At 40.8% G+C, this 25,000-nt stretch overlaps 1 protein-coding gene across 4 annotated transcripts in view; it reads right to left on the bottom strand.

The window, feature by feature from the left end:
* Positions 1-25,000, bottom strand: part of LOC129839513 (adhesion G protein-coupled receptor E5-like) — a 98,066-nt gene that overhangs the window by 72,017 nt on the left and 1,049 nt on the right. For 2 of the 4 annotated variants that reach the window (XR_008757041.1, XM_055907017.1), the window contains exons 1-5: positions 19,224-19,484; positions 12,522-12,758; positions 12,222-12,356; positions 11,922-12,053; positions 2,130-2,261 (exon numbers count right to left, since the gene is read on the bottom strand). Coding sequence is in view for 3 of the 4 variants with exons in the window: in XM_055907017.1 (XP_055762992.1) it covers positions 2,130-2,261; positions 11,922-12,053; positions 12,222-12,356; positions 12,522-12,758; positions 19,224-19,254 (667 nt within the window). In the remaining variant the exon portion in view is untranslated. Of the gene's footprint in view, positions 1-2,129; positions 2,262-11,921; positions 12,054-12,221; positions 12,357-12,521; positions 12,759-19,223; positions 19,485-25,000 lie in introns of those variants that run through there. The other 2 variants (XM_055907018.1, XM_055907019.1) reach the window with 2 other exon arrangements.

The following is a 25,000-nucleotide window of genomic DNA, read 5'->3' on the forward strand; positions in this document are numbered from 1 at the left end:
GACAGAGAGGAAGTTGAGGTGGAGATTAAAACACCCAGAAACCCACAGCACACTAGTGCTGAAATGTTACCATGGTAACCATCCTAGCATGCATCCCAAATGACAACCTATTATATAGTGCTCTATGGGCCCTGGTCTAATGTAGTGCACTATATAGGGAATAGGGCCCTGGTCTAATGTAGTGCACTATATAGGGAATAGGGCCCTGGTCTAATGTAGTATAGGCAATAGGGTGTCATTTGGGACACAATACTAGAAAGAGGAAGATGCCATTGGAACAGAGAGTCTCTGTAATAACACTACCTACAGCAACAGAAGGACAGACTGTACTGTAATATGCAGCCACCCATGTTATGTTATACTATGTTAGATTATGTTATATTATGTTATGTTACATTATGTTATGTTGTATTATGTTATGTTATATTATGTCAGATTATGTTCTATTATGTTAGATTATGTTAGATTATGTTATAGTATTGTAGATTGTTATATTATGTTAGATTGTTATATTATATTTTGTTAGATTATATTATGTTAGATTATGTTATGTTGTATTATGTAATGTTATATTATGTCAGATTATGTTCTATTATGTTAGATTATGTTATATTATGTTAGATTATGTTATATTATGTTAGATTGTTATATTATATTATGTTATATTATATTTTATTATGCTATGTTGTATTATGTTGTGTTATATTATGTCAGATTATGTTAGAGTATGTCAGATTATGTCAGCCATGCAATCTTCATAGACAAACATTGGCAGTGAATGGTCTTACTGAAGAGCTCAGTGACATTCAATGTGGAACCGTTATAGGATGCCACCTTTCCAACAAGTCTGTTCGTAAAATGTCTGTCCTTCTAGAGCTGCCCTGGTCAACTGTAAGTGATACTATTGTGAAGGGGAAACATCTAGAAGCAACAACAATTAAGCCACGAAGTGGTAGGCCACACAAACTCACAGAATGGGACCGTCGAGTGCTGAAGCGCAAAGCTTTATAAAATGGTCTGTCCTGTTACAGCAAAGCGAGGTCCATACAGAAATGGTTTGTCGAGATCGGTGTGGAAGAACATGACTGGCCTGCACAGAGCCCCGACCTCAACCCTATCAAACACCTTTGGGATAAAGTGGAATGCTGACTGTGAGCCAGGCCTAATCGCCCAACATCAGTGCCCGACCTCACTAATGCTCTTGTGGCTGAATGGTAGCAAGTCTCCACAGCAATGTTCCAACATCTAGTGAACAGCTTTCCCAGAAGAGGAGGAGGCTGTTATAGCAGCAATGTTCCAACATCTAGTGAACAGCTTTCCCAGAAGAGGAGGAGGCTGTTATAGCAGCAATGTTCCAACATCTAGTGAACAGCTTTCCCAGAAGAGGAGGAGGCTGTTATAGCAGCAAAGGGGGGGGATCAACTCCATATTAATGCCCATGATTTTGGAAAGAAATGTTCGACGAGAAGGTGTCCACATACTTTTCGTCTGGTTATGTTATGTTAGATATAGCTGTAATTTAGTACCGTTAAAATAGCCACTAGCCACCACTAGCCACTTTAAACAATGCCACTTAATATAATGTTTACATACCCTACATTACTCATCTCATATGTATATGTATATACTGTACTCTATATAATCTACTGCATCTTGCCATCTTTATGTAATACATGTATCACTAGCCACTTTAAACTATGCCACTTTATGTTTACATACCCTAAATTACTCATCTCATATGTATATACTGTACTCTATACCATCTACTGCATCTTGCCTATGCCGTTCTGTACCATCACTCATTCATATATCTTTATGTACATATTCTTTATCCCTTTACACTTGTGTGTTTAAGGTAGTAGTTGGGGAATTGTTAGGTTAGATTACTTGTTGGGTATTACTGCATTGTCGGAACTAGAAGCACAAGCATTTCGCTACACTCACATTAACATCTGCTAACCATGTGTATGTGACAAATACAATTTGATTTGATTTGATGATTTGATTTGAAATAGGAGCCTAGTTATATTTCCAATCCAGGCCTTCCTCTTCTAAGAGACAAAGGTATCGTATTGTAATGTATCGTGTCGTGGGAAGCAATGCGTCATAGTACCAGATTCTACAATCACCTGAGCACTGAGCCTGTTTGTTGTCGTAGTTACTGTATCCAGGGTGACAGAGGCAACTGTAGCTTCCTTTCTGGTTCTGACAGTCCCCGCCCACTCCACAGACACCAGCGATCTCATTACACTCATCTATGTCTGAGGGAGAAAGAGATAAAAAGAGAGATGAGGGTAGGGGGAGAGACAATGATGATTTTAAAATTATTTATTTTATTTGACCTTTATTTAATCAAGTAGGCCAGTTGAGAACAAGTTCTAATTTACAACTGCAACCTGGCCAATATAAAGCAAAGCAGTGCGACACAGACAACAACACAGAGTTACACATGGAATAAACAAGCGTACAGTCAATAACACAATAGAAAATGTCTTTATACAGTGTATGCAAATGGCGTGTAGCAAAGTAGGCCATAGTAGCAAATAGGCCATAGCAAATAGGCCATAGTAGCAAAGTAATTACAATTTAACAAATGAACACTGGAGTGATAGATGAGCAGATGATGTGGAAGTAGAAATACTGGTGTGCAAATGAGCAGAAAAGTAAATAAAAACAATATGGGGATGAGGTAGGTAGATTGGATGTGCTATTTACAGATGGGCTGTGTCCAGCTGCAGAGATCGGTAAGCTGCTCAGATAGCTGATGATGAGGAGGAAGAGGAAAAATAGGAGGAAAATGATGGTAAGAGACAGAGAGAATGAGAGAGAAATAGAGGGAGAGAAAAGAAAGTGAGAGAAAGAGAGAGAGAGAGACTGTCATTCAGACAGTCTCAGTTCTGCTGCATGCAAGTCAGTGTGGGGGTCACAGTTCAATCAGGTTTAGGGGCATTTAAGTCAGTGGTTCTCAAACCTCTCCTCTGGGAAACCCAGACATTTCACCACTTTGTTGTATTCCTGAACTAGCTCACCTGATTCACCTCGTCAAGGGCTTTAGTATTAGTTGACAAGTTGAATCAGGTGTACTAGCTGTGGAATAGTTACAATACATGGAAGGATTTGGGTCCCGGAGGAGAGGTTTGGAATCCACTGATTTACGTGGTCGCATTCCTGGCTGACTAAATTGTAATCATTACATTGCACCAATGGCTGCGTGCCACGTCATCAATTCTGCAGTCAGGCATCAAAGTGCTTCTATATCCTGTAACGGGGTTAACTGATGTGTTAAACACCTATACAGGCATCAAAGTGCTTCTATATCCTGTGACGTGGTTAACTGATGTGTTAAACACCTATACAGGCATCAAATTGCTGCTATATCCTGTAACGGGGTTAACTGATGTGTTAAACATCTATACAGACATCAAAGTGCTTCTATATCCTGTGACGTGGTTAACTGATGTGTTAAACACCTATACAGGCATCAAATTGCTGCTATATCCTGTAACGGGGTTAACTGATGTGTTAAACACCTATACAGGCATCAAAGTGCTTCTATATCCTGTGACGTGGTTAACTGATGTGTTAAACACCTATACAGGCATCAAATTGCTGCTATATCCTGTAACGGGGTTAACTGATGTGTTAAACATCTATACAGACATCAAAGTGCTTCTATATCCTGTGACGTGGTTAACTGATGTGTTAAACACCTATACAGGCATCAAAGTGCTGCTATATCCTGTGACGGGGTTAACTGATGTGTTAAACACCTATACATACATCAAGGTGCTGCTATATCCTGTGACGGGGTTAACTGATGTGTTAAACACCTATACAGACATCAAATTGCTGCTATATCCTGTGACGGGGTTAACTGATGTGTTAAACACCTATACAGACATCAAATTGCTGCTATATCCTGTGACGGGGTTAACTGATGTGTTAAACACCTATACAGACATCAAGTTGCTGCTATATCCTGTGACGGGGTTAACTGATGTGTTAAACACCTATACAGACATCAAGTTGCTGCTATATCCTGTGACGGGGTTAACTGATGTGTTAAACACCTATACAGACATCAAATTGCTGCTATATCCTGTGACGGGATTAACTGATGTGTTAAACACCTATACAGACATCAAGTTGCTGCTTTATCCTGTGACGGGGTTAACTGATGTGTTAAACACCTATACAGACATCAAATTGCTGCTTTATCCTGTGACGGGGTTAACTGATGTGTTAAACACCTATACAGACATCAAATTGCTGCTTTATCCTGTGACGGGGTTAACTGATGTGTTAAACACCTATACAGACATCAAATTGCTGCTATATCCTGTGACGGGGTTAACTGATGTGTTAAACACCTATACAGACATCAAATTGCTGCTATATCCTGTGACGGGGTTAACTGATGTGTTAAACACCTATACAGACATCAAATTGCTGCTTTATCCTGTGACGGGGTTAACTGATGTGTTAAACACCTATACAGACATCAAATTGCTGCTTTACCCTGTGACGGGGTTAACTGATGTGTTAAACACCTATACAGACATCAAGTTGCTGCTTTATCCTGTGACGGGGTTAACTGATGTGTTAAACACCTATACAGACATCAAATTGCTGCTATATCCTGTGACGGGGTTAAAACCTCTTGGAACTATAGGGGGTGCTGTTCCGCATTAGCATATTTGGGTCTCCAAATTAAACTGCCTCGTGCTAAATTCTTGATCGTACAATATGCATATTATTGTTATTATTGGATAGAAAACACTTTCTAGTTTCTATAAGCGTTGGAATTTTGTCTCTGAGTGGTACAGAACAATATCTACAGCACTTTTCATGACAGGGGTCAGATTTCAGAAATTTTTACCCCTGATCTGGAGTCTGTTTTTAAGGCGACAGTGAATGCTATGAAGAAACCGACACTGCCTACGTCTTCCTCTGGGTGTCTGTACGTCATCACGTTTTGAATGGAATCGATTGCACAATCACAGCCATTATAAAAGAACAAAACGTATAGGTACCTCCCTTTCTCGTCGCGCGCCTGAAGCGTGAAGGACATCGGACTTGCCTCATTCCAAATCGTTGTCTAACCAGCAATATTTCTCCGGTCATGTTTTCAGTCGTTATAGTTGTTAAAAACATCATAATGTAGTTAATTTGAACCGTTTTATAGCAATTTATATCCGTTTAGTGCGATTCTGAGGAATTTATTTGTCGTGCACACTGAAACTTTGGACACGTTTTGTGGTCCCGTTCGATCGTTAGTGGATATTTCGAAGGACAGAGGACATCTATCGACCAAAAGAAGATTACAACATAGAAAGGATACATTGCCCAAGAATCTGATGGAAGAACAGCTCAAAGTAAGCAATATTTAATATGATAAATCGTTGTTCTGTCAAAATATTTTAAACGCATATTTCGCCATTTTGTTTGTTATCGCGTCACTTGGCGAACCCTGTATTGAAAAGTAAGGATAATTTTAAAAATGTAAGTCAGCGGTTGCATTAAGAACTAATTTGTCTTTCGATTCCTGTCAACCCTGTATTTTTTAGTCAAGTATATGATTAGCTTTCAATTAAACTAGATCACTCTGATAGATGACGTCAGACATATTGAGGCTTGATTTCCTAGTATTTTTATTGTGTAACCACGGTTTTGTATGGCTAAATATGCACCTTTTCGAACAAACTGTATATGTATGTTGTAAAATGATGTTACAGGAGTGTCATCGGAAGAATTCTGAGAAGGTTAGTGAAAAAATTAATATATTTTGGCGGTGATTACGTTATAGCGCTCTTTGGCTGGAATCGATGCTCTGGTAACGTTTTCACATGTGGTATGCTAACTTATCGATTTATTGTGTTTTCGCTGTAAAACGCTTAGAAAATCTGAAATATTGTCTGGAATCACAAGATCTGGGTCTTTCCATTGCTATGCTTTGTCTATTCTTATGAAATGTTTTATTAAGAGTAAATTGGTCATACACGTTGCTCTCTATAGTAATTCTAGTCGTGTTGTGATGGTCGGTGCAATTGTAAACTGTGATTTCTACCTGAAATATGCACTTTTTTCTAACAACACCTATCCTATACCATAAATATGTTATCAGACTGTCATCTGATGAGTTTTTTTCTTGGTTTGTGGCTATCAATATCTTAGTTTAGCCGAATTGGTGATAGCACCTGAAGTAGTAAGAAACTGATGGAGTTAGAAAAGTGGTGTATTTTGCTAACGTGTTTAGCTAATAGATTTACATATTTTATCTTCCCTGTAAAACATTTTAAAAATCTGAAATGGTGGCTTTATTCACAAGATCTGTATCTTTCATCTGGTGTCTTGGACTTGTGATTTAATGATATTTAGATGCTACTATCTACTTGTGAAGCTATGCTAGCTATGCTAATCAGTGTGTGGGGGGATGGGGGGTGATCCCGGACCCGGGGTAGAGGCTCGTTAGAGGTTAACTGATGTGTTAAACACCTATACAGACATCAAATTGCTGCTCTATCCTGTAACGGGGTTAACTGATGTGTTAAACACCTATACAGACATCAAATTGCTGCTATATCCTGTGACGGGGTTAACTGATGTGTTAAACACCTATACAGACATCAAATTGCTGCTATATCCTGTGACGGGGTTAACTGATGTGTTAAACACCTATACAGACATCAAATTGCTGCTATATCCTGTGACGGGGTTAACTGATGTGTTAAACACCTATACAGACATCAAATTGCTGCTATATCCTGTGACGGGGTTAACTGATGTGTTAAACACCTATACAGACATCAAATTGCTGCTATATCCTGTGACGGGGTTAACTGATGTGTTAAACACCTATACAGACATCAAATTGCTGCTATATCCTGTGACGGGGTTAACTGATGTGTTAAACACCTATACAGACATCAAATTGCTGCTATATCCTGTGACGGGGTTAACTGATGTGTTAAACACCTATACAGACATCAAATTGCTGCTATATCCTGTGACGGGGTTAACTGATGTGTTAAACACCTATACAGACATCAAATTGCTGCTATATCCTGTGACGGGGTTAACTGATGTGTTAAACACCTATACAGACATCAAATTGCTGCTATATCCTGTGACGGGGTTAACTGATGTGTTAAACACCTATACAGACATCAAATTGCTGCTATATCCTGTGACGGGGTTAACTGATGTGTTAAACACCTATACAGACATCAAATTGCTGCTATATCCTGTGACGGGGTTAACTGATGTGTTAAACACCTATACAGACATCAAATTGCTGCTATATCCTGTGACGGGGTTAACTGATGTGTTAAACACCTATACAGACATCAAATTGCTGCTTTATCCTGTGACGGGGTTAACTGATGTGTTAAACACCTATACAGACATCAAATTGCTGCTTTATCCTGTGACGGGGTTAACTGATGTGTTAAACACCTATACAGACATCAAATTGCTGCTATATCCTGTGACGGGGTTAACTGATGTGTTAAACACCTATACAGACATCAAATTGCTGCTTTATCCTGTGACGGGGTTAACTGATGTGTTAAACACCTATACAGACATCAAATTGCTGCTTTATCCTGTGACGGGGTTAACTGATGTGTTAAACACCTATACAGACATCAAATTGCTGCTTTACCCTGTGACGGGGTTAACTGATGTGTTAAACACCTATACAGACATCAAGTTGCTGCTTTATCCTGTGACGGGGTTAACTGATGTGTTAAACACCTATACAGACATCAAATTGCTGCTATATCCTGTGACGGGGTTAAAACCTCTTGGAACTATAGGGGGTGCTGTTCCGCATTAGCATATTTGGGTCTCCAAATTAAACTGCCTCGTGCTAAATTCTTGATCGTACAATATGCATATTATTGTTATTATTGGATAGAAAACACTTTCTAGTTTCTATAAGCGTTGGAATTTTGTCTCTGAGTGGTACAGAACAATATCTACAGCACTTTTCATGACAGGGGTCAGATTTCAGAAATTTTTACCCCTGATCTGGAGTCTGTTTTTAAGGCGACAGTGAATGCTATGAAGAAACCGACACTGCCTACGTCTTCCTCTGGGTGTCTGTACGTCATCACGTTTTGAATGGAATCGATTGCACAATCACAGCCATTATAAAAGAACAAAACGTATAGGTACCTCCCTTTCTCGTCGCGCGCCTGAAGCGTGAAGGACATCGGACTTGCCTCATTCCAAATCGTTGTCTAACCAGCAATATTTCTCCGGTCATGTTTTCAGTCGTTATAGTTGTTAAAAACATCATAATGTAGTTAATTTGAACCGTTTTATAGCAATTTATATCCGTTTAGTGCGATTCTGAGGAATTTATTTGTCGTGCACTCTGAAACTTTGGACACGTTTTGTGGTCCCGTTCGATCGTTAGTGGATATTTCGAAGGACAGAGGACATCTATCGACCAAAAGAAGATTACAACATAGAAAGGATACATTGCCCAAGAATCTGATGGAAGAACAGCTCAAAGTAAGCAATATTTAATATGATAAATCGTTGTTCTGTCAAAATATTTTAAACGCATATTTCGCCATTTTGTTTGTTATCGCGTCACTTGGCGAACCCTGTATTGAAAAGTAAGGATAATTTTAAAAATGTAAGTCAGCGGTTGCATTAAGAACTAATTTGTCTTTCGATTCCTGTCAACCCTGTATTTTTTAGTCAAGTATATGATTAGCTTTCAATTAAACTAGATCACTCTGATAGATGACGTCAGACATATTGAGGCTTGATTTCCTAGTATTTTTATTGTGTAACCACGGTTTTGTATGGCTAAATATGCACCTTTTCGAACAAACTGTATATGTATGTTGTAAAATGATGTTACAGGAGTGTCATCGGAAGAATTCTGAGAAGGTTAGTGAAAAAATTAATATATTTTGGCGGTGATTACGTTATAGCGCTCTTTGGCTGGAATCGATGCTCTGGTAACGTTTTCACATGTGGTATGCTAACTTATCGATTTATTGTGTTTTCGCTGTAAAACGCTTAGAAAATCTGAAATATTGTCTGGAATCACAAGATCTGGGTCTTTCCATTGCTATGCTTTGTCTATTCTTATGAAATGTTTTATTAAGAGTAAATTGGTCATACACGTTGCTCTCTATAGTAATTCTAGTCGTGTTGTGATGGTCGGTGCAATTGTAAACTGTGATTTCTACCTGAAATATGCACTTTTTTCTAACAACACCTATCCTATACCATAAATATGTTATCAGACTGTCATCTGATGAGTTTTTTTCTTGGTTTGTGGCTATCAATATCTTAGTTTAGCCGAATTGGTGATAGCACCTGAAGTAGTAAGAAACTGATGGAGTTAGAAAAGTGGTGTATTTTGCTAACGTGTTTAGCTAATAGATTTACATATTTTGTCTTCCCTGTAAAACATTTTAAAAATCTGAAATGGTGGCTTTATTCACAAGATCTGTATCTTTCATCTGGTGTCTTGGACTTGTGATTTAATGATATTTAGATGCTACTATCTACTTGTGAAGCTATGCTAGCTATGCTAATCAGTGTGTGGGGGGATGGGGGGTGATCCCGGACCCGGGGTAGAGGCTCGTTAGAGGTTAACTGATGTGTTAAACACCTATACAGACATCAAATTGCTGCTCTATCCTGTAACGGGGTTAACTGATGTGTTAAACACCTATACAGACATCAAATTGCTGCTATATCCTGTGACGGGGTTAACTGATGTGTTAAACACCTATACAGACATCAAATTGCTGCTATATCCTGTGACGGGGTTAACTGATGTGTTAAACACCTATACACACATCAAATTGCTGCTATATCCTGTGACGGGGTTAACTGATGTGTTAAACACCTATACAGACATCAAATTGCTGCTTTATCCTGTGACGGGGTTAACTGATGTGTTAAACACCTATACACACATCAAATTGCTGCTATATCCTGTGACGGGGTTAACTGATGTGTTAAACACCTATACAGACATCAAATTGCTGCTATATCCTGTGACGGGGTTAACTGATGTGTTAAACACCTATACAGACATCAAATTGCTGCTATATCCTGTGACGGGATTAACTGATGTGTTAAACACCTATACAGACATCACATTGCTGCTATATCCTGTGACGGGGTTAACTGATGTGTTAAACACCTATACAGACATCAAATTGCTGCTATATCCTGTGACGGGGTTAACTGATGTGTTAAACACCTATACAGACATCAAATTGCTGCTTTATCCTGTGACGGGGTTAACTGATGTGTTAAAAACCTATACAGACATCAAATTGCTGCTATATCCTGTGACGGGGTTAACTGATGTGTTAAACACCTATACAGACATCAAATTGCTGCTATATCCTGTGACGGGGTTAACTGATGTGTTAAACACCTATACAGACATCAAATTGCTGCTTTATCCTGTGACGGGGTTAACTGATGTGTTAAACACCCATACAGACATCAAATTGCTGCTATATCCTGTGACGGGGTTAACTGATGTGTTAAACACCTATACGGCCTTTAAATTGCTGCTTTATCCTGTGACGGGGTTAACTGATGTGTTAAACACCTATACAGATATCAAATTGCTGCTATATCCTGTGACGGGGTTAACTGATGTGTTAAACACCTATACGGCCTTTAAATTGCTGCTTTATCCTGTGACGGGGTTAACTGATGTGTTAAACACCTATACAGACATCAAATTGCTGCTATATCCTGTGACGGGGTTAACTGATGTGTTAAACACCTATACAGGCATCAAATTGCTGCTTTATCCTGTGACGGGGTTAACTGATGTGTTAAACACCTATACAGACATCAAATTGCTGCTTTATCCTGTGACGGGGTTAACTGATGTGTTAAACACCTATACGGCCTTTAAATTGCTGCTTTATCCTGTGACGGGGTTAACTGATGTGTTAAACACCTATACAGACATCAAATTGCTGCTATATCCTGTGACGGGGTTAACTGATGTGTTAAACACCTATACAGGCATCAAATTGCTGCTTTATCCTGTGACGGGGTTAACTGATGTGTTAAACACCTATACAGACATCAAATTGCTGCTTTATCCTGTGACGGGGTTAACTGATGTGTTAAACACCTATACAGACATCAAATTGCTGCTATATCCTGTGACGGGGTTAACTGATGTGTTAAACACCTATACAGACATCAAATTGCTGCTTTATCCTGTGACGGGGTTAACTGATGTGTTAAACACCTATACAGACATCAAATTGCTGCTATATCCTGTGACGGGGTTAACTGATGTGTTAAACACCTATACAGACATCAAATTGCTGCTATATCCTGTGACGGGGTTAACTGATGTGTTAAACACCTATACAGACATCAAATTGCTGCTATATCCTGTGACGGGGTTAACTGATGTGTTAAACACCTATACAGACATCAAATTGCTGCTATATCCTGTGACGGGGTTAACTGATGTGTTAAACACCTATACAGACGTCAAATTGCTGCTATATCCTGTGACGGGGTTAACTGATGTGTTAAACACCTATACAGACATCAAATTGCTGCTATATCCTGTGACGGGGTTAACTGATGTGTTAAACACCTATACAGACATCAAATTGCTGCTTTATCCTGGGACGGGGTTAACTGATGTGTTAAACACCTATACAGACATCAAATTGCTGCTATATCCTTTGACGGGGTTAACTGATGTGTTAAACACCTATACAGACATCAAATTGCTGCTTTATCCTGTGACGGGGTTAACTGATGTGTTAAACACCTTATCCAGGTGTTGTGAGATCTGACAGGTGTCTTCAAAGAGTGAGGATCACGGGGTCGAAGGTCAGAGGTTAGAGTTCATGGGTAAGAGGTCAGAGCTAGCGTGGCCTTGGCCAACTCACCTGTGCAGGGGGCAGTGTTGTTGCCGTGGTTACTGAGCCCTGACGGACAGGTGCAGGTGTATCGGCCAGGTGTGTTTGTGCAAATGCCCAGAGCGCCGCACACCGGGGGAACCCACACACACTCATCCTCATCTGTAGTTGACACACACACACAAGCTAAGCTGAGTGCCTCGCATCACACACACACACACATACACACACACACACAAACACACACACACACACACACACACACCCACACATGCACACACCCACACACACACACACACACACATAATGATTCTCTCTTGTTGGACTCACCCTCACAGTGTCTAGTGACGTTGGTTAAGTTAGATCTGAACCCAGGTTGACACTGGCAGTTGAAGCTCCCGATGGTGTTGAGGCAAATGGAGTTGCTGCCACAAACCTGTGGTTCCTCCAGGCACTCATTCAGATCTGAAGAGAGAAGGAAATATGGGGTGTGGTCAAAACGTTTTGCAACAAAAACACTTTTCTATTGGACAACTTCCTGAACAGAGAATATAAGGAGATACTACAAAAGCAATGTTTAAGTCCCTTGACATGTAGCATTTACACACACGCACACACTTGAATACTCACCCTTACACTCTCCAGTGTGAGCAGTAAAGTTGACAGTCGTTGTGGATATGAACCCAGGTAGACACTGACAGTAGAAGCTCCCCTGTGTGTTGTAACACGTGGTATTACTTCCACAGGGTGGGGTATTGTCCAACTCTTTACACTCATCTGTATCATCACATTGTTGACTCCCTTTGACTGTGTAGCCCTTGGGGCAACCTCTGGCCTCTAGGTTCCCCAGCAGACTGATATGAAGACCTGTGAGGAGAGAGGAGAAGAAAAGGGGAGAGGGAGAGAGATAATTGTTACTTAACCAAACAACTAATAATGCTTGGCTTTCTGGAGTCTTTGGGTCATTACCAAATTGCGTACGAAAACGGTTCATTACTCAAAGCATTTAACACAATGCACACCTGCTGGTGAGGAATAAATATCAGCATGTTTGATGTTTATACACACATTTTCTCCCCCTGCATCCGTCACCATTTTGTGGTGCAATTGGTAGGTGTGATATCTTATAAACTAATATTTGTTAGAATGTGGGTTTCACATCCTTAACTTACCTTTTTAGCCTTTTTTGAGAGGTGAAATATGTAGTTAAAAACAAAAAGCGTACAGCAGAGGTCAGCGCTCTCTGGCAGGCAGTTCCAACACCCTGGGATTTCCTGGAACACTTGCAAAATAGACCAATCAGAACAGGCCAGGGTTTGGGGTTTGAGAAGTCAATGAGAGAAGTAAAAAATGATTCATCGCCATGATGACATCGCCTACAACTGTGATCGGGGATTTCTATCGGAGAAGCAGTTTCTGCCTATCTTAAATACTGTACTGTCTTAGACGGCTGTGTGACGTCCAAAGCTTCAAACGTCATCAATCACATGACATTTTTACTTTGATAGAAACATCAACACAGCTGTATCAGATCAGACCAGTTTACTTTGATAGAAACATCAACACAGCTGTATCAGATCAGACCAGTTTACTTTGATAGAAACATCAACACAGCTGTATCAGATCAGACCAGTTTACTTTGATAGAAACATCAACACAGCTGTATCAGATCAGAAGAGTTTTGCCAATTTAGATCAGACACATCCAGTGATTTTTATCAGTAAAATCTAGCTACATATTCAGCTACTTTCAGGGTACCTTTATGAAGTATTGACCTTAGAACTAGAATGAATAGAACGGAAGTCCCCATTCCAAGGCAATGATGACATAATGGGTGGTCTGGCAGCCATTTTGAGTGTACCCATGCCTACTGTAGGTCGAAGAAACACAGGTTAAGACAATGTAATAACCACTCGGAGCTGGACCCACATTCATGGGTCCAGCACCGGAGCAGAAATGACTGGAAGTGAATGTCAGTAGTACAGAAAGTTAGTCAGCTAAGTTCAAATTGAACAAACTCATAATGAATTTCAGCTACCTACTCATGCTGTAGAATCAGCAATGGTACTGGTCCAATGAATGTGTTCATATTCGAACGCTTCATCATGGAATTATTATGTTGTCCTAACCTAGACCCATGCCTGGGTTCAGAATATACAGGTTAAAACAAATTGATTCTAATATCCCAGAACTCCTTGCGCCACTATTTAACAAGGGACCAGCTTTCAAGATCAACCACCGATAACATTCTAAGACTGTCAGAGGACATCCTTCGGAACTTCAAGAAAAAGGAACTTACCCTGGAGGTTTTCTTTGATATAGAGAAAGCATTTGACAAGATGTGGCACAATGGATTGTGTTACCGGCTTGCAGACTCCAATCTCAAGCTACCACTCTCCATCAGAAACATCATCACTAGCTTTCTCCACAACTGTACAATTAAAGTGAAGGTCTCCACAGCAATATCCTCACCTTTCACCCCTGAAGCAGGTGTCCCACAGGGGGCAGTTCTAAGCCCACTACTTTTTCTACTCTACATATCAGATATTTACTACCCTCCACCCACCATAGGTCAAGTCTCACAGTTTGCCGATGACCTCTGCTACTGGTCCAGCTCCAAATGTCCTCAACTTGCTGCAAAGAAACTCCAGAAGTCTATTGAAATGATCGAGACATGGTCTAACATGTGGCGAGTAAAATTTAACCCACAAAAGACCCAATGTGTCCTCTTCACAAGAAGCACCAGCAAAAAAAAACAGGAATCCCATAGATCTCAAACTCTACGATAAAACAATAAAAGTAGAAAAAGAAGCAAAATTCCTTGGAGTCACCTTCCAGAAGAACATGACCTGAACAATCCATATAGCGAACATAGAGAGAGAGGGACGAAAAAGACTAAACCACCTAAAAACGGTGTGCGGAAGAAAATATGGAGCCTACCCTCAGACAGTGCTGAAAGTCTACATCAGCTACATCCGATCCCTCTTTGAATACGCCCTACCAGCCTGGATAACAGCTTCACCGCAGCAGATGAACCGGCTACAGATAGTCCAAAACATGGCAATAAAAATGGCTTACAGACTACCAAGATACATCAGCAATCACTACGCTAACAGCATATCTGGACTGACATCCATCAACAATAGACAGTCAATCATTGGCCAGAAGTTCATCAACAGAGCCACTCACAACCCATCATTGAAGGAAGCCGTGGGTTCCACAGATACACCCATGTCCATAATGCTGAAACTGACGTAGAAGAGAGGAAAGGGGGAAAAAGGAAAGGAAAGAAAAATAAAGAAGAAAAAAAGAAAAATACTAAAATACAAAAAATATTAAAAATTGTGTGTGTATGAAAGTGTGTAGATATATGTGAATGCACTCCTTAGCGCCCCCACCCCCCTCCCCCTGCACAGTTGTGAGCTATAATTTGAATGACGTTTTTTGTTTTTTATTTTTGTTTTATATATATGGTAGTAGTGGTAATGGTAGTAGTAGTAGTAGTAGTAGTGGTGGTAGAAGTAGTAGCAGTAGTAGTAGTAGTAGTAGTAGTAGTAGTAGAAGTAGTAGTAGTAGTAGTGGTAGTAATAGCAGTACTATTCGCAGTAGTAGCAGTAGTAATAGTAGAAGGACAATGATGATGATGATGATGATGATGATGATGATGATGATGATGATGATGATTAATATAATTATTATTAGCGAGGCTGGTGTATGTCAATGATAATAGGAGCTGAGGTGCTGTGTTCTTTCTGAAATCACACTGTCATTTATTCCCCACAAGGGGGAGCCTATCAACAAGCCTGTGTGGGATGTAATATTCTTCTTCTCCCAGAGTTGTTCTCAATATGCTGCAGGGAAGTGTTTGAGGTATAAAACTAGAGAAGACATGAGAGAAGTGTTTGAGGTATAAAACTAGAGAAGACATGAGAGAAGCCCATTTGGGATTGTCTTACATTCTAAATGTTGTCCCCAATATAGCGATAATATACAGTTGCTAGGCTACTAAACTAAAGACATAGGAAGGGAGGACATATTTCACAATGTGACACTTCATCTTTCACTGAAGCAGTACACACTCACCAACAGTTACATGCACTCTGCATGGTCTGAGTAGGCCCCAACACATTCAGGTTAGACACCACATCCTGCTGCCATGGATCTATATATACTGTAGAGACAGTATGTCTTTACACAAAGCTGTATTTGTCACCTACCAACTTACTCCTCACCTGTGTGTGTGTGTGTGTGTGTGTGTGTGTGTGTGTGTGTGTGTGTGTGTGTGTGTGTGTGTGTGTGTGTGTGTGTGTGTGTGTGTGTGTGTGTGTGTGTGTGTGTGTGTGTGTGTGTGTGTGTGTGGACGTGTTTAACTATTCTTGTGGGGACCAGAAGTCCCTACAAGAATAGTAAACAAAGTAAAAATTGACCAGCTGGGGACATTTTGTTAGTCCCCACAAGGTCAAATACTATTTCTAGGGGGTTTAAGGTTAAGGTTAGAATTAGTGTTAGGGTTAGAATTAAGTTAAATATTAAGGTTAGGAGCTAGGGTTAGTTGTAGGGTTAGGATAAAGTTTAGGTTTTGGGTTAGGGTTAGGGTTAGGGTTAGGGTTAGGGTTAAGGTTAGGGTTAGGGTTAGGGTAAGAGTATGGGTTAGGATTAGGGTTAGGTTTAGGGTTAGGGGTTAGGGAAAATAGGATTTTGAATGGGACTGAATTGTATGTCCCCACAAGGTTAGCTGTACAAGACTGTGTGTGTGTGTGTGTGTGTGTGTGTGTGTGTGTGTGTGTGTGTGTGTGTGTGTGTGTGTGTGTGTGTGTGTGTGTGTGTGTGTGTGTGTGTGTGTGTGTGTGTGTGTGTGTGATATCATGATAGAAAGATTGTGGTTAGACAGCAGGCCACACACACACACACGCACAGACACGCACGCACACACACGCACACACACACACACACACACACACACACACACAGACACAGGCACACGCACACGCACACGCACACGCACACACACACACACACACACACACACACACACACACACACACACACACACACACACACACACACACACACACACACACACACACACACACACACACTCAAAGGGTCTTTATGAAGTGATATATCCACACAGTCAGAGGGTCTTTATGAAGTGATATATCCACGCAGTCAGAGGGTCTTTATGAAGTGATATATCCACACAGTCAGAGGGTCTTTATGAAGTGATATATCCACACAGTCAGAGGGTCTTTATGAAGTGATATATCCACACAGTCAGAGGGTCTTTATGAAGTGATATATCCACACAGTCAGAGGGTCTTTATGAAGTGATATATCCACACAGTCAGAGGGTCTTTATGAAGTGATATATCCACACAGTCAGAGGGTCTTTATGAAGTGATATATCCACACAGTCAGAGGGTCTTTATGAAGTGATATATTCACACAGTCAGAGGGTCTTTATGAAGTGATATATCCACACAGTCAGAGGGTCTTTATGAAGTGATATATCCACACAGTCAGAGGGTCTTTATGAAGTGATATATCCACACAGTCAGAGGGTCTTTATGAAGTGATATATCCACACAGTCAGAGGGTCTTTATGAAGTGATATATCCACACAGTCAGAGGGTCTTTATGAAGTGATATATCCACACAGTCAGAGGGTCTTTATGAAGTGATATATCCACACAGTCAGAGGGTCTTTATGAAGTGATATATCCACACAGTCTCACGTCAGAGTTAGATGTTTATCCATGTTTCTCAAACGTCAAATTTAGAATTTGTTCCAAACATCCGGACACTTCAGAACAAACATCCTTTAGGTTTTTTGGGGGTTATTTGTTGTTCCATGTAGAAATATATTCACTGCGTTTCTATGGGCTAATGGGATTAAGGCCACATTTCATTTCATCAAATCATTTCTGTATATGTTTTTAACTAAAGGGGTCCTAACAAACAGCTAAATCACCTTGGTATGACCATCTTAAAACAATTCCATGATGTTAGCTTAGTAGAACCCCCCCCCACTTGAAGGTAACAGCGGTTACCCTAGTAGAACCCCCCCCACTTGAAGGTAACAGCGGTTACCTTAGTAGAACCCCCCCCACTTGAAGGTAACAGCCGTTTCCTTAGTAGAACCCCCCCACTTGAAGGTAACAGCCGTTTCCTTAGTAGAACCCCCCCCACTTGAAGGTAACAGCGGTTACCCTAGTAGAACCCCCCCACTTGAAGGTAACAGCCGTTTCCTTAGTAGAACCCCCCCACTTGAAGGTAACAGGGGTTACCTTAGTAGAACCCCCCCACTTGAAGGTAACAGTGCTCACTGTTGTCCCTAGTAGCCGGTTTCAAGGTCATTTCCCGACGTCCTCAGACATGGATGGAAGTCGAATATTGACTTGTATCACAGGAGGTCTGGCTGGATATATAGACTACCTCCCTTCAACTGTAGACACAGTGTCAGAGTTCATCTCTCTCTCTCTCTCTCTCTCTCTCTCTCTCTCTCTCTCTCTCTGTCTCTCTCATTCTCTAGTTTTTTGTCTGTCTGTCTCTGTTCGTCTTTCCTTTCCCCTTCTGTCTCCCTTTTGTCTCATGCTTTCTCTCTCCTTCTCTCCCTCCCCTTCTCATTCTCAATTCTCATGTTTTTGTCAGTATCTCTCTCTCTCTCTTTCTCTCTCTCTCTCCCACCCCTCTCTCTCTCTCTCTCTAGACTAAGAAGTAGACAGCAGAAGTAGCTAAATCTGTACTAGTTTCAGACCTGGGTTCAAATACTATTTAAAACATTTCAGATCCTTCCATTTCCATTTCTAGTGCCATATGGGCAGGGTTTGTGCTGTGGCCACAACTCTATTGGTCCAGATTAACTATTTGCAATGATATTGAGTAGTATTTGAACCCAGCTCTGACTCATTCAGAGACTCTCCAGACAGCCGACTAGTGTCAATGCTGCCACTGTGTTGCTTCCTAAACACACTAAATATGTCCATATACACACTAAAACTGTCTATATACACACTAAAACTGTCCATATACACACTAAAACTGTCTATAATGTTATTTATACATGTCTTAGATAGGGTTGTAACATTCACACTATATCTATGGTTGGTAAATGGTTGGAATATTCTGTAGCCATTCAACAATAACTGACAATGAATTATGAAATACCACCTCTCTCTCTATTTGTAACTCTCTCACACACACACACACACACACACACACACACACACACACACACACACACACACACACACACACACACAACTCACACACACACATATTGTACAAACACACAGATAGTCAAGTTCCAAAGATATACAAGGTTAGACTCACCCAGAATAAGTAGCAGAGTTCTGGACCCCATCTCAAAGACAGACTGGTATTATATCCAGACAACTAGTAGGATCCTAATAAAACTAGTCCCACAAGAAGAATCAGTCTGAGATTAAATCTGCTTTACAGTTGAATTCAGATTGAAGAAAATCCCAGTTTAACAAGTTTTTTCCCCCGTATGATCCGTGGTGATAACGTGAGCAGAAGAAAAAGACAATGACATGTTCCCTCTCCTTTGGCGAGACAACTGTCTCAGTGTGAGCCTCGTGGAAAAACTACTATTTTGTTCTCCGCTCTGCCTTCCTCTTTCTGTTAGAGCCCGCCCCTTTCTCTCTGATTCACACTCCCCCTTCTTTTTCCCCCTTATCTCCCGTTTGCCCTTTCTGTTTCACTCTTATTTCTCAATTCAATTCAAAGGGATTTATTGGCATGGAAAACATATGTTAACATTGCTAAAGCAAGTGAAATAGATAATAAACATAAGTGAAATAAACAATCAGAAATTAACATGAAGCATTACACTCACAAAAGTTACAAAGTAATAAAGACATTTCAAATGCCATATTATGTCTATATACAGTGCTGAAACGATGTGCAAATAGTTTAAGTACAAAAGGGAAAATAAGTAAACATAAATATGGGTTGTTTTTACAATGGTGTTTGTTCTTCACTGGTTGACCTTTTCTTGTGGCAACAGGTCACACATCTTGCTGCTGTGATGGCACACTGTGGTATTTCACCCAGTAGATTTGGGAGTTCATCAAAATTGGATTTGTTTTCAAATTCTTTGTGGGTCTGTTTAATCTGAGGGAAATATGTGTTTCTAATATTGTTATACATTTGGCAGGAGGTAAGGAAGCGCAGCTCAGTTTCCACCTCATTTTGTGGGCAGTCTTCTCACGGCAGCCTTCTCAACAGCAAGGCTATGCTCACTGAGTCTCTACAGAGGCAAAGATTTCCTTAATTTTGGGTCAGTCACAGTGGTCAGGTATTCTGCCACTGTTTACTCTCTGTTTAAGGCCAAATAGCATTCCAGTTTGCTCTGTTTTTTGGTTAATTCATTCTTTCTATTGTGTCAAGTAGTTACACTACATGACCAAAAGTGTGTGGACACCTGCTTGTCGAACATCTCATTTCATTCCAAAATCATGGGCATTAATATGGAGTTGGTTCCCCTTTGCTGCTGTAACAGCCTCCACTGTTCTGGGAAGGCTTTCCACTAGATGATGGAACATTGCTGCTATTACAGCCTCCACTGTTCTGGGAAGGCTTTCCACTAGATATTGGAACATTGCTGCTATAACAGCCTCCACTGTTCTGGGAAGGCTTTCCACTAGATGTTGGAACATTGCTGCTATAACAGCCTCCACTGTTCTGGGAAGGCTTTCCACTAGATGTTGGAACGTTGCTGCTATAACAGCCTCCACTGTTCTGGGAAGGCTTTCCACTAGATGTTGGAACGTTGCTGCTATAACAGCCTCCACTGTTCTGGGAAGGCTTTCCACTAGATGTTGGAACATTGCTGCTATAACAGCCTCCACTGTTCTGGGAAGGCTTTCCACTAGATGTTGGAACATTGCTGCTATAACAGCCTCCACTGTTCTGGGAAGGCTTTCCACTAGATGTTGGAACATTGCTCCCAGTACTTGCTTCCATTCAGCCACAAGAGCATTAGTGAGGTTGGGCACTGATGTTGGGCGATTAGGCCTGGCTCTCAGTCTGCGTTCCAATTCATCCCAAAAGTGTTTGATCTGGTTGAGGTCAGAGCTCTGTGCAGGCCAGTCTGCGTTCCAATTCATCCCAAAAGTGTTTGATCTGGTTGAGGTCAGGGCTCTGTGCAGGCCAGTCTGCGTTCCAATTCATCCCAAAAGTGTTTGATCTGGTTGAGGTCAGGGCTCTGTGCAGGCCAGTCAAGTTCTTCCACACTGATCGACGAACCATTTCTGTATGGACCTCACTTTGTGCACGGGGGCATTGTCATGCTGAAACAGGAAAGGGCCTTCCCGAAATTGTTGCCACAAAGTTGGAAGCACAAAATCGTCTAGAATGAAATTGTATGCTGTAGCGTTAAGATTTCTCGTCACTGGAACTAAGAGGCCCGAACCATGATAAACAGCCCCAGACCATTATTCCTCCTGGCACTATACATTGGGGGAGGTTGTGTTCTCCTGGTTGCGTTCTCCTGGCATCCGCCAAACCCAGATTAGTCCATCGGACGGCCAAATGGTGATGCGTGATTCAACACTCAAGAGAACGCGTTTCCACTGCTCCAGAGTCCAATGACGGCGAGCTTTACACCACTGCAGCCGTTGCTAGGCATTGTGCATGGTGATCGTACGCTTGTGTGCGACTGCTCGGCCATGGAAACTCATTTCATGAAGCTCCCACCGAACGGTTCTTCTGCTGACGTTGCTTCCAGAAGCAGTTTGAAACTCGGTAGTGAGTGTTGCAACCGAGGACAGATGATTTTTACGCACTTCAGCACTCGGCGGTCCCGTTCTGCGAGCTTGTGTGGTCTACCACTTTGCGACTGAGCTGTTGTTGCTCTTAGATGTTTCCACTTCACAATAACAGCACTTACAGTTGACCGGGGCAGCTCTAGCAGGGCAGAAATTTTACGAATTGACTTGTTGGAAAGGTGACATCCTATGAAGGTGCCACGTTGAAAGTCACTGAGCTCTTCAGTAAGGCCATTCTACTACCAATGTTTGTCTACGGAGATTGGATGGCTGTCTGCTCGAGTTTATACACCTTTCAGCAACGGGTGTGGCTGAAATAGCCGAATCCACTCATTTGAAGGGCTGTCCACATACTTTTGCATATACAGTCTATGTTTTTGTTTTCTCATGATTTGGTTGGCTCTAATTGTGTTGCTGCCAAGTTCATCTCTCTGTAAGAAACGTCTCTTTTCTGGATTTTGATAATTAGCAGGTATCGTCTGCATGCATTATTTGGTGTTTTACGTTGTACACGAATGATTTTTTAGCAGATTTCTGCATTCAGAGTCTCAATATGTTGTTGTTCCCATTTTGTGAATACCCCAGCTCTTTTCAGTGTGCTCTAGGGCGACGGTGTCTAGATATAATGTGTATTTGTGAACACCATTATTTTAGTCTTACTGAGATTTACTGTCAGGGCCCATGTCTGACAGAATGTGTGCAGAAGATTGAGGTGCTGCTGTAGGCCCTCCTTGGTTGGGGACAGAAGCACCAGATCACCAGCTAACAGTAGACATTTGACTTCAGATTCAAGTAGGGTGAGGGTGGATGCTGCAGACGTTCCCTTTTGTTTGTTGTCTATTCCATTTGCTTTGGCGATGTAAACATATGTTTCCCATGCCAATAAAGCCCTTTGAATTGAATTGGGAGAGAGGGAGAGAGGGAGAGAGGGAGAGAGAGCGAGCGAGAGACAGAGAGACAGAGCGAGAGAGACACACACACACACACAAACACCAAAACACAATAATGCTGATATTAGTTGGTTGTACTGATGTGTTGTTGAGTGTGTATAGTTCTAGTTTTGGAGAATCCGGGACACTGTGTGTGTGTGTGTGTGTGTGTGTGTGTGTGTGTGTGTGTGTGTGTGTGTGTGTGTGTGTGTGTGTGTGTGTGTGTGTGTGTGTGTGTGTGTGTGTGTGTGTGTGTGTGTGTGTGTGTGTGTGTGTGTGTGTGTGTGTGTGTGTGTGTGTGTGTGTGTGTGTGTGTGTGTGTGTGTGTGTGTGTGTGTGCATCTGAGGGTGAGATCATGACTGAAAGACTGTGGTTAGACAGCAGTCCTCACACACACAGAGGGTCTTTATGAAGTGATATATAGACTACCTCCCTTCAACAATTGACACAGTGTCTGAGTTCATCCCTCTTTCTCTCTCTCATTCAAAATGTTTTTCTGTCTGTCTGTCTGTCTGTCTGTCTGTCTGTCTGTCTGTCTGTCTGTCTGTCTGTCTGTCTGTCTGTCTGTCTGTCTGTCTGTCTGTCTGTCTATCCTTTTTCATCTCTCTTGACCTCCTCTCTCTCTCCCTCTCTGCCACCCTCTCTTTCCCTCCCTGAGACGTGGATGTAGATTAAGGCAGCTCCCTGCTCCTCTCTGATTCATAGGGGTTGAGTTAAACACGGAAGACACATTTCTGTTGAATACGTTCAGTTGTACAACTGACTCTTAGAAAAAAAGGTGCTCTCTAAAACCAAAAAGGGTTCTTTGACTGTCCCCATAGGAGAACCGTTTGAAGAACCCTTTTTTGGTTCCAGATAGAACTATTTTGGGTTCCATGTAAAACCCTCTGTGGAAAGGGTTCTACATTGAACCAATGAACCGCTCAATCAAGCCCAGATAAAGTATTTTTAATTACATCTAGTAGTATTTGAACCCAGCTCTGACTCATTCAGGGACTCTCAACTAGTGTCAGTCCTGTTACTGTGTTGCTTCCTGGAAACAGAGACATTCTGACAGCAATGAATAACAGAACATGTCCTGAACATAGTACTACATCCATAACATAACTACCTGAACATAGTACTACATCCATAACACAACTACCTGAACATAGTACTACATCCATAACATAACTACCTGAACATAGTACTACATCCATAACACAACTACCTGAACATAGTACTACATCCATAACATCCATAACATAACTACCTGAACATAGTACTACATCCATAACATCCATAACACAACTACCTGCACATAGTACTACATCCATAACATAACTACCTGAACATAGTACTACATCCATAACATCCATAACATAACTACCTGAACATAGTACTACATCCATAACATAACTACCTGAACATAGTACTACATCCATAACATCCATAACATAACTACCTGAACATAGTACTACATCCATAACATCCATAACATAACTACCTGAACATAGTAATACATCCATAACATAACTACCTGAACACAGTACTACATCCATAACATCCATGACATAACTACCTGAACATAGTACTACATCCATAACATCCATAACATAACTACCTGAACATAGTACTACATCCATAACATCCATAACATAACTACCTGAACATAGTACTACATCCATAACATCCATAACATAACTACCTGAACATAGTACTACATCTATAACATCCATAACATAACTACCTGAACATAGTACTACATCCATTACATCCATAACATAACTACCTGAACATAGTACTACATCCATTACATCCATAACATAACTACCTGAACATAGTACTACATCCATAACATAACTACCTGAACATAGTACTACATCCATAACATCCATAACATAACTACCTGAACATAGTACTACATCCATAACATAACTACCTGAACATAGTACTACATCCATAACATCCATAACATAACTACCTGAACATAGGACTACATCCATAACATCCATAACATAACTACCTGAACATAGTACTACATCCATAACACAACTACCTGAACATAGTACTACACCCATAACATAACTACCTGAACATAGTACTACATCCATAACATCCATAACATAACTACCTGAACATAGTACTACATCCATAACATAACTACCTGAACATAGTACTACATCCATAACATCCATAACATAACTACCTGAACATAGTACTACACCCATAACATCCATAACATAACTACCTGAACATAGTACTACATCCATAACATAACTACCTGAACATAGTACTACATCCATAACATAACTACCTGAACATAGTACTACATCCATAACATAACTACCTGAACATAGTACTACATCCATAACATCCATAACAAAACTACCTGAACATAGTACTACA

Source organism: Salvelinus fontinalis, chromosome 40, assembly GCF_029448725.1.
Source record: "Salvelinus fontinalis isolate EN_2023a chromosome 40, ASM2944872v1, whole genome shotgun sequence".
Classification (NCBI taxonomy): Eukaryota; Metazoa; Chordata; class Actinopteri; order Salmoniformes; family Salmonidae; genus Salvelinus; species Salvelinus fontinalis.